Source organism: Calypte anna, chromosome 2 (genome assembly GCF_003957555.1).
Source record: "Calypte anna isolate BGI_N300 chromosome 2, bCalAnn1_v1.p, whole genome shotgun sequence".
Taxonomy (NCBI): domain Eukaryota; kingdom Metazoa; phylum Chordata; class Aves; order Apodiformes; family Trochilidae; genus Calypte; species Calypte anna.
Window position 1 is genome coordinate 129,243,155 of NC_044245.1, and position 13,362 is coordinate 129,256,516.

Consider the following 13,362-nt stretch of genomic DNA (forward strand, 5'->3'; position numbering starts at 1 on the left):
TTCTCAGTCATCTTCAGTCCTTACGTATTTTGTGTTTATAACAAATGAAAGATATTTTTCCTTTTGCTTTCTAAAAGATATGCTTGACACTGTGCTAAACATGAATTGTTAATCACTTAAATTACCACAAGGTAAGACTTGGGCTGCTAGATGCTTGCTGAGCATTGCTACTTTGAGAAATATGTTGGGGCCTAGCATCCCTATCTGTAAGCTACCAAAGCATTTGTAAAGGGCCAAAATAGGAGTGGTTGGTTGTTTCTACAAACCTGGGACTTCACAGCAACTGCCAAGGGCAGAAATTGGCTAAAATATTCATTCAAAAAGCTTTCTCCTGTTAAAGGCTAAGGATATGCTTCAAAGTCTGTGTTTACAACATACACCTCCAGAGACAGAGCAACCTACTTCAGCTTTTTTGGTTTTCTTTCTTTTTTTAATGTAATCAGAAAACAAAACCAGCTTCAGAAACGTTTATCAAAAGCTGGACAATTTTCAGCCCTTAACATTGCCCAGGGTGGAGGTAATTCCATGCTGCAGGGAGTGCTGGGCAGGAACCTGGAAAGAATAAACTCAATTTCCAAGCTAACAAGAAAGTTCTGAGAAAAAATTTGTTTCAATTACCAATAAGCACAGCCCTAGAAGAGGTTACATTTGTACCCTGTCAGCTCTGGCTGGCAAGGGTTGACTTTTTAACTCAATATGGGATTGATTTCAGGTTAAAACTGCAGCAAAACCAAGGTGCTTGTATCAGGAGATGCGGGCAATTTAAGTTTGGCTATACATTTAAATAAAGTTTTGTTAGGATTATATACTGAGTTTTATTTTTGCATTTTTGAATCTGTAGAAAGTATAATCACTTGAAAAAAAGACAAAAAGAAACCTTAAAAGAAACAACAGGTAGAACACACAAATTTCAGTACTGCTTTGTTTTCACAGAAATAGAGGACCTGTTTTGTTGGCTTTTTTTAAAGTTACATGTGATTGGGGCAAATTTTAAATGGTGAAATTAGTTTGGCACAAGCTGAATTTGAGCTTCATATTTTGCATGCCAGCAGTTTAGCCTACCAAGCAAAAAAAAAAAAAAAAGCTAAGTTTAACTTAGCCCCTGTTTAAACAGGATTTCTGAAATGTTTGTGGACTTTTAAACTAAGACCAAAGTGATATCCACAGAACTTGCTTTTCATATTGGAGAATTATGGGGGTTAGCCTTCTTGTCTTAAAGAATAAATGTAGTAACTCTGCTTAAAAAAAAATAAAAGCTCTAAACATTTTAATGGAAGGCTGAGGGTTTAAGAACTGCTATGTTATCACTGCAAGTAAGAGTTTCTTTCAGTCATTCTACAATTCCAGTACCTGAAGAATACAGATTAAGGCCTGAGCCATTCAAGAAACTGTGTAGCTGCTCTTCAGCTAAAAGCCGAAGAATCACAGAGCTAAAAGTGGACTTGATTTATAATTGGCACCTACTTATATTACAAACTTTTTTACTGGCAGTAGCATTTTGTGTCTTGTGAGCTGCCTTTCAGCATGCTTTTTTTTGGGTGATTCACTTAGATTTCAGTCTCAGACTGCTCCTTACTGTGGAAAGCAATGGTACACCACACTCATCTGTATGAGTGATGACAAAGGAGCTCTAGAGAGGATTTCTGTCAGCAAATGAACAAGGCAGTACAAAGAAAAAAAATCAAAACTGCCATCTAGTGTCAGGTTCAAGGTTGGCAAAGAGGCAGCAAAGCACAAGGGCGTGGAGAGAAACAGGCGAGGTAAGGGTAACAACAAGGATACACAAGGCTGAAGTGAGCTGTTCAACACTACTGAAATCTGCTGAAAGTGGACTTTAACCAGATCTGCTACAAATAAGTGAAATGTATTCTAACAAGCAATTATCTGAGCAAAGCTGCAGTATAGAAACAGAAACTAGGAATGTTTAAATGCAAGTCCATTACACTGTTGTTATCCTTAACTGGCAAGCAACTGTGAAGAAACGTGCTGTTTCCTAGAAAGTCATATTCATGTTAGTACCAGCTCCTTCTTAATAAGTCTGGTAATGTTTTTCTTAGGTGGGATTGCTTTTTGAGTCAGAGCTGTAGAGCATAAAAGACATTCATAGTATAGGCAAAGAGAGAGGACAAAAGCAGAAGCCAAGACTAACAAAACTCCTGTGTTTATAATGCAGGAAGGTCAGGTGCTTTTCAAAGGCTGGAAATTCACTGTTTGAAATACCAAAGCATTATCTTGTTTCTAATAAGTATCTCCCATTTTGTCAAAGGAAAGCAAGATAATGCTGTTAAAAAAAAAATCCATAAAGAGTACATACTTATTTGTAACCATTTCAATTTTTTCCTATTAAGATACAATTTATAAGCTCAGCAAAAAGCAGAAATGTCCACACTACAAAGAAAGGGTAAATAGGGTTGACTGTTCTTACAACTTTCCAACTGCCCTTTTGGTGTACGTTCAGTGATACTGGGAATGCATGAAGAACACAAAATGCTGCAGCTGAAGTAACTCGAGTTGGAAAGCACCACTGACAAGCAGGAGGGTTAAGAAACCCCAAGTGTGACACACCTATGGTTAATCCAGGGAAGCTGATCCACACAATGTGGCTGTGGTACTGAGAGCAAGAGGATTTTCAGACAAGACAGAATCTGCCAGTGCCATGCAAAGCCAGACAGCAACATGCTGCCAGACTGGATTTTTCTTGCATGCTCAACCATGTCAACAGCATTAAATGATTAAGAAGTATGTGAGATGATCATCTGTAGGCATTATACACACAGGAGAACCAAAGTTTGTATTTGAGTTGTTGACCCCACAGTATATGACTTGACCTTCAGCAAACCAGCTTTATGCCCTCTCTTTGCTGTGCTGCTGGTTTTGTGGCTTTCCAAAGTGCAGTGAGTTTGGTGCCATGAGATGGGACTAAAAACAGATTCTGAAGTGCTTGATCATGGCACTCTGAAACAGCAGTGTCTGGAAGGAGCTGCCTCCAGGATTCCCTCTCACAGTATGTTTGATAAAGCAGATACACATTTCTGCCACTCATGGTACATTCTCCAAACTGCTATATTTAGCTTTTTACTTTCTACACAAAGAAAGTAAAGATAGAATGATAGTAGCACCCCATATGTATCTGGACAGTCATCTTCCCAGATGAGACCAAAACAAAGGCATTGAGGTGGCACAGACTAATGCTCATTTCTCCTCAGATGAAACCAATTCTGTGCTTAATCATATGGCTGTGGGGAAGGCAGGGAATCAATTCTACCAGGAGGTAGCTGACTTTGAAACTAATTCCTGAAAAACAGGATATCAATTTCTGCTTGGTGAGGAGATAAATGCAGAGGAATGGGATAACTTAGTAGCATCACTAGTAAGACTTCAACATCGCTTAACTGCCCCATCATGCAGATGCTTTTGTCCTTAATGGCAGAAAGAAAAATGCCAAGAAGTGCAATGCCATGGTAGCTCAAAGCTTCCTTTCTTGGAGGATTATTTTCATCAATAGCTATTAGGAGACAGGTAATAAAAACATTCTTTTGGTTTGAAGGATTTCTATTGAATAAGCAAGATGGACTTTTTAATAATGGAATATCAAAGCTTAACCAGGAAAAGTTTGTTCCCAGAATAGTTCTACAGATGAAAATACAACTTACTGTCATCAAACAGGATTATTTTTGGTAGGCTTTTTTTTTTTAATTGTTTTCATTGTTTTTAATCAAGAGATAGTAAAATCTGAATTGCTATGAAAAGATTATGAAAAAGGTTACAGTGATTCATTTACAGTTGATTTATAAAGTTAGCACTCTATTTCAGAAGCCTTATTTTCTTCTTGCTGAACTTAATGCTTCCATATGAAAAAAAAAAAGTAAGTTTCAAAAGTGGAGCACCCCAGACAGTAAATACAATTCTGTAAAGAAAGAGTCTAAGACAGTTCAGAAACAACTATACCAAAATTCCCCAAATGTAGACTAAGCAATTAAAGTCTGCTACTGGTTTTCCATCTGACATTTTCTTATTAAAGCTGCTACTAAAACCCTACTATTATAAATCATTACAATTCTCATGTCCACATCACCGATAGTCTAAATGTCATCCCCCAAATGTGAATTTAATACCTGGATATCCAGTCACCATCACAAAAGGGCCCTGTCCTACAATCAAGCTTGGCTGATTTGAGGACTCCTGGAGGTTTCAGTGTTGGTCTGCACAGAACTCACTGTGTGCTTACATTTTCAAGAATCCAAGGCCACAATCCAGAACAAAGCCTCCTTCCTCACTAAGTTTAGTGATTCCAACTGAATGTAACTATACGGGATGTGAGTTTTAGGAACAGGATTAAGGGAGAAGTCTTATATCTAAAACTGCTGTTGTAGTATAGTCAGTCTCTATTTATAGTCAGGCTGAAGCATCTTGGAGTCCTTGAACTGCAATAGCTTCAATCTCAACTCGGGCACCCTGTCAGAAAACAATGAAGAAACATATTAGCAATTTATTACATCTATTTTATGAAGAAATTGCATGTATAACACAACCTTGTAAGAACCATGTGACATTTGAGTGAGATTTTACTTCTGACAGTTATACGACTAATTTAGCAATGTTAAACAATATTGAAAATTCACTTTATTCTTCTTTCAGTATCATAACCCCTTATTTCTTGTGTTGTGGCCATTTTCCACCAGACAGAAACACTGCCAGAGCTCTTATGTGTAGGAAGACGACTGATATGCTTAGAAAGAAAAACTAAATAATTAAGAATTTTCATTAAAATTATTGCAATGGAAACAACTCTAGAATAAGAAAAGCTGTCAGAATGCTTCAGAAATGAAGAGTTTCAGATTTATTTTTTTTGTAGGCAGAAAAGTGACACTTACTTTTGGCAGAGCAGCAACCTGATATGCTGCTCTGGCTGGGAAGTTTGTCTTGAAAACTGTAATTTAAACAGAAACATCCACCAGTCACATAACTTTGCTTGATAAAACACAGTTCAAAGTCATCTGTATAAAATGCAGTCATAGGAATGGTTTCTGGTTCAAGGCTACAAGCAAATAGTCTTCTGTGCCAGCTATCATTTCCCCCTTGTTGTTTTTTTTGGGTCACTGATTGCTCTGACACCTCAGCAAGTTACCATTCATCAAGATGTCAGCTGCAGTTGTGCCCCAGTGGCCAGTGATACCTTGCACCCTGCTGTCACTGCATGGCCTTAACACCAACTTGGCTGGAAACAGACATTAAATCAAAATGGTGATTATCCAATTGCAATCACCATGGAGTGGGAGAGGGCTCTTTCACAGACAGAGCAAGAGGGAAAATCAGCCTCCTGCTGAGAGAGTCATGAGCAAAGATCCTAGATTTGCCTTCAGTCAACCTCACATGAACAGAAGGCAAAGGAAAAATAAACCCTTGAACTCCATTCCCAATTAGGCTGATGCTCAAGGATTTTTAAAAATCAGGGTGGGCTGGGGGTGAGGGTATGAGTGGGAGAAGAGTACTGATCAAGACATAAGAACTCAATGTATAGAATCATAGAACACTTCTGGTTTGAAGGGACCTTTAAAGACCATCTAGTCCAACCCCCACCCCTGCCAAAGGCAAGACCACTTTTCACTAGATCAGGTTGCTCAATGCCCCATCCAACCTGACTTTGAGGATTCCAAGGAATGTGCATAATTAAATGAAAGTTTTACTAGCAAGAGTTAACACTAAGCTCAGAAATGATAAATTCAGGGTCCTGCACTGACAAGAGACAGGATAATAACTCAAACAACAGCTTTCTTAAACCACAGGTAGGAAGCAACAAGTAACTAAGTATCCAGTGCGTCTGCTTTTACTCTCCTTAAAGACAAAAAGAATTCAATTTTGACATGTAGAAGGCTGTGTTTATAGCTCATCAATAAAAGACTTGATTCAAGATCAAATGTTCCTATCTAAATAATACCCTATAAACTATATAAATAGGGAACTTATGTGCATGCTCTCCCAAATCTTTCGGCATAATATGGCTAACTTGGAATGGGCCTATTTCAGTCTACATTCAGTTTCATTAAATGAAGCTTTTCTTTTCTTAAGTGGAACAATGTGTCTCATCCTTGTATAAAAAGTGAGCCCTGTGCCATAACAATGACCCACAAATCATTCAAAGAGACAGACTTTAACAAAATGGAGAAACAAAATCAGAAATTAAGCATTTGTAGCTTCCTACAGCAGAATTATAGTAGGGACAGCACAGCACCTAGTGAGGTGAAGAGACAAGGAAGATCAACCTATAGGAATAGCAGAAACTGATCTTCACATGACAGTGAGTTAGTGGGGTACTAGGACATAAATCCACAGATCTACTTACATTCTTTGTAAATATCATTAATATCATTGTAGTCCTTCATGTCAGCCATCAAAACTGTAGTCTTCACAACTAGAAATGACATAGCTGCAGTTATTTTAGACCTCTTACATACAAAAGATGAAAATCTTTATGACATTTCTTGCTTTTATTTCAAAAATTCCTGTCAATTATTCCAAACATTTTGACAAGTTTTGCAAATAGATACTGACCATTAGAGCAACCACCTAAAAAAATATGAATACCTAGCACATAAAATTTGAAGGAATTAGACATTTCTGACCAGCTCTGAAAATATATATTTTAATTTCATTCTAAGCCCTATTCTTCCAAGAGGTGCAGAACTCATAAGCAGGTCAACTAAAAAAACTTGTGGTAAGACAACTGTTGGCAATAAATTATATCATGCATAATATTTGTTCCCAAAAAAAAAGTCTATAAAAGGTCTGAGAAAATATAGTTTATACTACAAGCCTGGACTCGGTAACCCGATCTCCTCTCTTTACTTGTTCTCTTGTTCCCTGAAAATAAATCCCTATAACTTGTTAAAATCACTAAGTATTATTATTTTTTTTTATAATTCTGCGCGTCTCTGAAGCAGTGGCTGGTTTTCCTCAAACAAAATATTAAAATAATAGGTTGGATCGTGACATTTTTATTGGCGTAGTCGGCAGGATCTTTATTGAGGAAAAAATCAGAGCCTGCTCTTGGGCGCCTGAATTGCAAAACTAACTTAAAAGGGAATTTAAAACAATCTAAACGAATGGAGTCCGTAGCTTGTTCTGCCAGCTCGACCAGCAGTGAGGACCAGACTGTGTCCTTCTATAAAGAGGATGAATTTGTCAAGGCTATAGTGTTTAGTCCCTATTGGGAAAACCTAAAAGCCCATAATTATATCCCAAAGAGACCTGTTTTTGAACTGATTTATGAACGTTATCAAAGTGGAAATTTTGCTGCTCTTGGTAAATTAGTTACCCCATTAGAAAACCCATCCAACTTGGATAAGGAGACCAAAAGGAATGTTAAAAAAAAGGGAATAGATTTTTTCTATGCTCGTTTCTTTTTCACCTTCACTACAATATTCTGGCAGGAGAAAGAAGAATTGCGCCAAGAGGTAAAAAGGATGAGAGAAAACATAAAACTTTTAGAATCAAAGGAGCCAACGAGCAACCAGCCCTGAAGGCAAAGCCGAGAACAGCTCCGCAGCGGCCTGGACTCGGTAACCCGATCTCCTCTCTTTACTTGTTCTCTTGTTCCCTGAAAATAAATCCCTATAACTTGTTAAAATCACTAAGTATTATTATTTTTTTTTGTAATTCTGCGCGTCTCTGAAGCAGTGGCTGGTTTTCCTCAAACAAAATATTAAAATAATAGGTCGGATCGCGACAGTTCCCAAAAAAAAAGTCTATAAAAGGTCTGAGAAAATATAGTTTATACTACAATTTTGTATTCCTGATTGCCCAATACAGCATTAATCCTGGTTTGGCCACACTATTAGATTTCTCCTCCCCCAAAATACTGAAAGTGCTTAGAATATTAACACCATAGATACAAACCTGCTTTTTCCTGAAGCAAAGCCCAGGGTGTTTAAAATCCCTGTAGCAAGTTGCAGCTCTGTCTGTACCTGAGCTTCCCCAGTTAAGAGTTAAAATATCAGTGCCATGGGCAGAAAACTTCCACTGACTGCAGAGACTTGCACGTTGAGTATTTATTTAGCAGTACTTACCACTGCCATAGTCACAGCCTGCAGCTTTCAGGATTTCTCCCATATTTTTTAGAGCCTAATGAAATATGAGACAAATATCTTTATCAGCTGGGTTGTATTTAGGTAAGTACATAAATATGAATTATACTGTAACACGGATGTAGCCAAGTTACAAGTTCACCCAGCAAATCTTCAACAGTCTTCAGTGGATAAGCAAAAATCAGAAATCAATAAAAGGGAGTTTCTAATGAACTACAAACATTAAACCATCCTTTCATGGATGCATGATGCAGCTCCATCACATCCTATTACCTCATACCTCTTTGCTGCTTGAAGAATAAATCTTTCAACTCAAGCTACTGATTTTACTGGGGATCTAAACCTTTGTTACAAACACATATTCCTTCCCTGACCTCAAAGTTGTTTGGGTAGAAAATGACAGGAAAAGGATGGATTGATTTCCTTCAGCTCTTCCCTCATCTTGGAGGATGTGACACATGCTCTCTAGGTCTCTTCAGTTTCTTATAAGTCCATGTTTAACTAAGCAAATGACAATTCCATATAACTTTACTGCTAGAAGACATCTTACCTGCTTAGCTTCTTCCTTTGTCCCTCCAGAGATGAGCTGCCCAGTGGAAGGGTCTGTACCAATCTGTCCTGCTATGTAGACTGTCCGGTCTACCTGCACTGCTTGGCTAAAAACACAAGTGACATTTTAGGTTTAATGTTTCCCCACTGAAACATTTAGCTATCTGAAAGCACATTTCACTTCTTCTTCAGCAAGTTATAATACCTCAAAAAGGCAGAGGGCTTAGGTTATGCACAGCGAGTCTGTACATGTAGTCATATGCTGAATCTGCTTATGCTTTGGGAGAGCTGGGATTAGATCACTCATGGAAGCACACAGCTATGTTACTGTAGCTTTGTTTTCCAGGTAATAAACCCTGTATGAGCACAGCAATACAATGCTAAACACAGCTACACAGCTTCCACGCTGCAGATAGCTCAGAGGACACATATCTGCCCAGATAAATACCCCATCCTAGCTTGAGAGGTAGATAATACCTTTCATCTGCATCTCAGCTGCAAAGCAATTAAAAAAAAAAAATAATAATAAAAAAGCGCTGATTAGAAAATGTAACATTTTTCTTCTCAAACAGGAACCCTGATAATGAGTTAGAGCTGTGAGGTGAAGCCCCCTGCATGCCAGTGCTTTGGCAGTATTCCTCCAGTCATGAATTTGGCCACTCAGTACAGTACTTTGATCACTTCACTCCCAAAACAATCATACTCTTCCAACAACATAACCTGGATGACCTGTTAACTGGGCTAATTCAGAGGAATGCAGAATTAAAGCTATTTGCAAAAAAATGTTATATAAATGCCAGGTGTGTTTTTGGTGAAGCCATTGGCAGTTAATGTCTCTAATTACCACAAAGAGATTAAAAGATTAAAACAGAAGTTTCAGCTATCTACCAAATATCATGCAAGATATGCAATTTACTTCTCCTCAGCTGGTAATGAAATATTGTGCAAAGAAATTAGAGAAAAATCCTTTTTAAAGTGTTTGTGGTGTGCCAACACCATTTTTCTTATCACTTCCCATTCCAAAAGAAAATACATTGTTTTGACACTGGAACAAGGCCCTCAAGTTATACAAACTAGAGGCAGGCATCTCTCTGAAGTATCTAAATGAAGTTAGCTTCCCTTTCATGTCAATGAAAGAAGGAAGGTACTCTCAGGGAACATTTTTATTACACCTCTTCTCTTAATTGAGACTGATCAAACTGGATCAGCTTGATCCATCAATTTCACAGGGAACCAACTCAGAAAAATGATTAGTTAGGCAATCTGAACAGTGCCAGCACTCCTATCTTTCCTTCCACTCTGTCCTCCACTTTCCTGTAACTTCATGAGAGAAAAAAAAAAGCCAGTTACTTCTCTGACATAGCATAATATTTTATGTAGTGATTATTTTCTCTATATCAACTAAGAGAGCTGGAGAAAAAAACCAAAACAGTACACCATTTAAGGAAGAGAAACTAATATATTAAGTAGTTTTCTAGCTATTTAAGGTTTGCTGATCAAAAAAAGATGTGTTTATGAGCCAAACAGATGTGATGCTTTAATATTAGTTTCTTTCCTACCATGTCCTGTTTGAGGCAAAGGCTTCAGACCACAAGCTTCTTTCTGTTTCACACAGAGAAAACCATGCAACGAGAAGGTATGAGCTCTCTAAAGAAAGAGATTGCCTTGTACTGCTTCCTGTAGAATCACAGAATCTGCCAAGTTGTAAGGGACCCATCAGGATCATCAAGTTCAACTCCTGTCCCTGTGCAGGGCACTACAAGAATCACACCGTGTGCCTGAGAACATCATCCAAACGCTTCTTGAACTCAGGCAGGCTTGGTGCCATAACTACTTCCCTGGGAAGCCTGTTCCACTGCTCAACCACCCTCTGATTTCCTTGTTATCTAACCTAAACTTCCCCCAGCACATCTTCTTACCATCCCCTTGGATCCTATCATCGGGTGCCAGAGAGAAGAGGTCAGCACCTGCTCCTTCTCCTTCCCTAGTGAGGAGGCAGCAAGCTGAGATGAGGTCTCCCCTCAGTCTCCTCTCCTCCAGGCTAAGCAGACCAAGTGCCTTTAGCCACTCCTCATATGGCTTTCCCTCTAAACCCTTCAGCAACCTCATAGCCCTCCTCTGGACACTCTCTTGTAGCTCTGTGTCCTCTCTGCACTGTGGTGCTGCACACAGAACTCACAACAGGGCTGCATCCCTGCAGAGTACACTGGGACAGTCACCTCCCTTGCCCGGCTGGCAATGCTGTGCCTCATGCACCCCAGGACTCAGGTGGCCTCCTGGCTGCCAGGGAACACTGCTGGCTCATGACACTGACCAGAACCCCCAGATCCCTTTCCTTGGGGCTGTTCTCCAGGGTGTATGAATATCCAGGGTCACCATGTCCCAGGTGCAAGAAAGGAAATGACTATTGGGATAGACTATCCCAACAAGGGCCTTTCAATTTTGGACAGTCCTAAATAATGAATAATTGGAAAAAAACAAACTGAAGCCTTCTGATACCACTACCAGGTAACAACTGCAACAGTTTAATCCCCTTCTCTGATCCTCCACTTTCTTCTCTAGGTATGCTTACAGATGACATCCTCCATTCACCGAGTCTGTTAACAATTTACCAACTAAAGGGTAAACTTCTACTGAAGTCAAACACATCACTGAAGCTTAGATAAAGTGCAACTACACAAACCCCAATCACACTTTAACTGCAGAAGTAACCTATAACCAGGGCAAATCAGAGCTATTCTTTAATCTCTAATTTAGCAGAGATCTGAGTGTGTGCCTGAAGTCATTCAGATTTCAGTATACCTAAGTGCATAACTGGACAGACTAAGAGAATACGTTTGGTCAGAGAGATGGTGCTAAGAAGCACCTTCCAAACAACCACTGCAAAGTTAATAAAATCTTCTTTACACAAATGATTGTTGATTGATACAAGAATCTGTGCTTTTAAATAGTTTAATATTATTAATCAGGGGTGTGTATATATATACATACATAGATACCCATAGACACTTGCACACACGAGTCTTTTCATATATCTACCCACTTCCCCATCTTAAAGTCCTGGACACTGGATGCAGTAAAGGAAATTTAAAAATACATTCAAAGATCATAAAAAAAGCATACAGAAAGGCTGTAGCAGAACCAGGACCTCCCACACCCACACCTCCCAATTCTTCATTCTATATATTAAGCTCTCATTCCTCTGTTACCATGCTCAGAATCCACAGCAAAGATGTGGCAGTAATTTCTTGTGCAACTTTTGCTCACTGGACTTTGACAGGCTTACTGAAACCTGATAAACTAAGTTAGTGATAAACTTACTGATGCTAGACCTATCAGAATTAACAGGCTGCATAATAAACATTATTTCATCAAAAACTACAAACAAACACAAAATGGTGGAGTTCAGTTAATTCACAACTGAAGTGGAGACCTATGTTCAACACTTGGCCAGTTGATGAGTGTGTGTACAGTCAAAGAAATGTTGCCTTTCCATGTCTTAGATGTTCTCCTAACACCAGGTAATGCCTGTCCCCTGGCAGTAATCCACCACCAAATTAACCATCATGTCATGTCTCTCTGCTTCTACCCTTTCTATTTCTCCATTTGTACAATTCTTATAAAGAAGATAGAGATTGAAGCTCAGAAAGCTCAACTTCCAAGTAATGGAACAAAGATGCACCTGGAAGGCACTAAGAAGCTAAAAGCGGAAAGATCTAAACCAAAGGAAACTGTGTTTTTATTGGGAAAACAAATCCTGGAAGCAGAATTGAAAATGCCCTGGTAAGAATGCCTTATTACCTGCAATATGGGTCTACAATAGTTACTGAACTTTTTTCCAAACCCAATTAGCAACCAGAAACCTTTCTGCAATTAAAGCTGGGATATTGTAAAATTACATTCAGAACTGCTGCAACTAACAACTTACTTGTGAAAACGTTGAACAACATCTTATATAATTTTACAGCAGTTAGTTTTTAGACTGAAAAACATTCACAACCTGCTGGCAGTCCCAGTCAAAATAAGAAGAGATCTGTAGTTCCTGGGAACTTTGGAAGTGCCAAAACACTCGCTGGGTCGGGCTCAGCCTCCTGTCCATCTCCTCACTCCACATGCTCTTTTCCAGGCAAGCATTATTTCTTCCCTGAGAGGAATAATTCTTTCCCCGTATTTTTGTTTGTTTTCACTCACCGATTCATTCACTAATTTCAGGATTATTTTACCAAACTGACTTTCGGAAAAATGTCTGAAAACCTCAGCTAAAACGATCAGGACACCCCTGGCCTTCCAGTTAGGCTGAAGGCTGCCGGTGGCACTGCAGACCCCTTGATCCCCCTGAAGGGGATCACCGGGAGGGGAGATGAGGAGATGGGTCCCTGACCGGGGGGAGACCCCTCACCACCGCTGCCTGACAGACACCGCCCTCCCTCCCCGCCCCAGGGTCCTACTCAAGACCCGACCGGCAAAACCTGCTCACTTCTGCTTCAGCCACCCCTTCGCTAAGGCATACCTGTAGGGACCCACCGCTTGAGGGCTCTTAGCAGTGCTGATTATTTTCTTCACAAGCGAAGCCATTGCGGCTCCTGCTGCTCCTGCCTTCCCCCGATCGATTCCTAACGCCCCAGCGCTCACGCGACCGCCGCCACCGCCCCCCGCCCCCCCCCCCCCCCCCGCGGGGGGTTCTGGGAAATGTAGTCCTTCGGGGGAAGATGGGGAGGGGTGCGCATGC

The 13,362-nt window shown here is 39.7% G+C and overlaps 1 protein-coding gene across 1 annotated transcript; it reads right to left on the minus strand.

Moving 5' to 3' along the window:
* Positions 1–3,560: 3,560 nt before the first annotated feature.
* Positions 3,561–13,258, minus strand: RIDA (reactive intermediate imine deaminase A homolog). Its single transcript, XM_008502455.2, has 6 exons — positions 13,144–13,258; positions 8,635–8,740; positions 8,067–8,121; positions 6,344–6,412; positions 4,875–4,930; positions 3,561–4,455 (listed from the first exon to the last, which is right to left on the minus strand). Exons 1-6 carry the CDS (start codon positions 13,206–13,208, stop codon positions 4,396–4,398), a joined length of 411 nt encoding a protein of 136 aa, XP_008500677.1. The 5' UTR covers positions 13,209–13,258; the 3' UTR covers positions 3,561–4,395.
* Positions 13,259–13,362: the final 104 nt, after the last annotated feature.

What these genes read in the sequence shown, in the direction of transcription:
- RIDA (XM_008502455.2), bottom strand. Translation starts at nt 13,208, where the DNA reads ATGGCTTCGCTTGTGAAGAAAATAATCAGCACTGCTAAGAGCCCTCAA. An exon ending in CAAAGGAAGAAGCTAAGCAG is followed by an intron (nt 8,122 to 8,634) that starts GTAAGATGTCTT and finishes ATATTTCATTAG; the next exon opens with GCTCTAAAAAATATGGGAGA. An exon ending in TAATGATATTTACAAAGAAT is followed by an intron (nt 4,931 to 6,343) that starts GTAAGTAGATCT and finishes TTTAAATTACAG; the next exon opens with TTTTCAAGACAAACTTCCCA.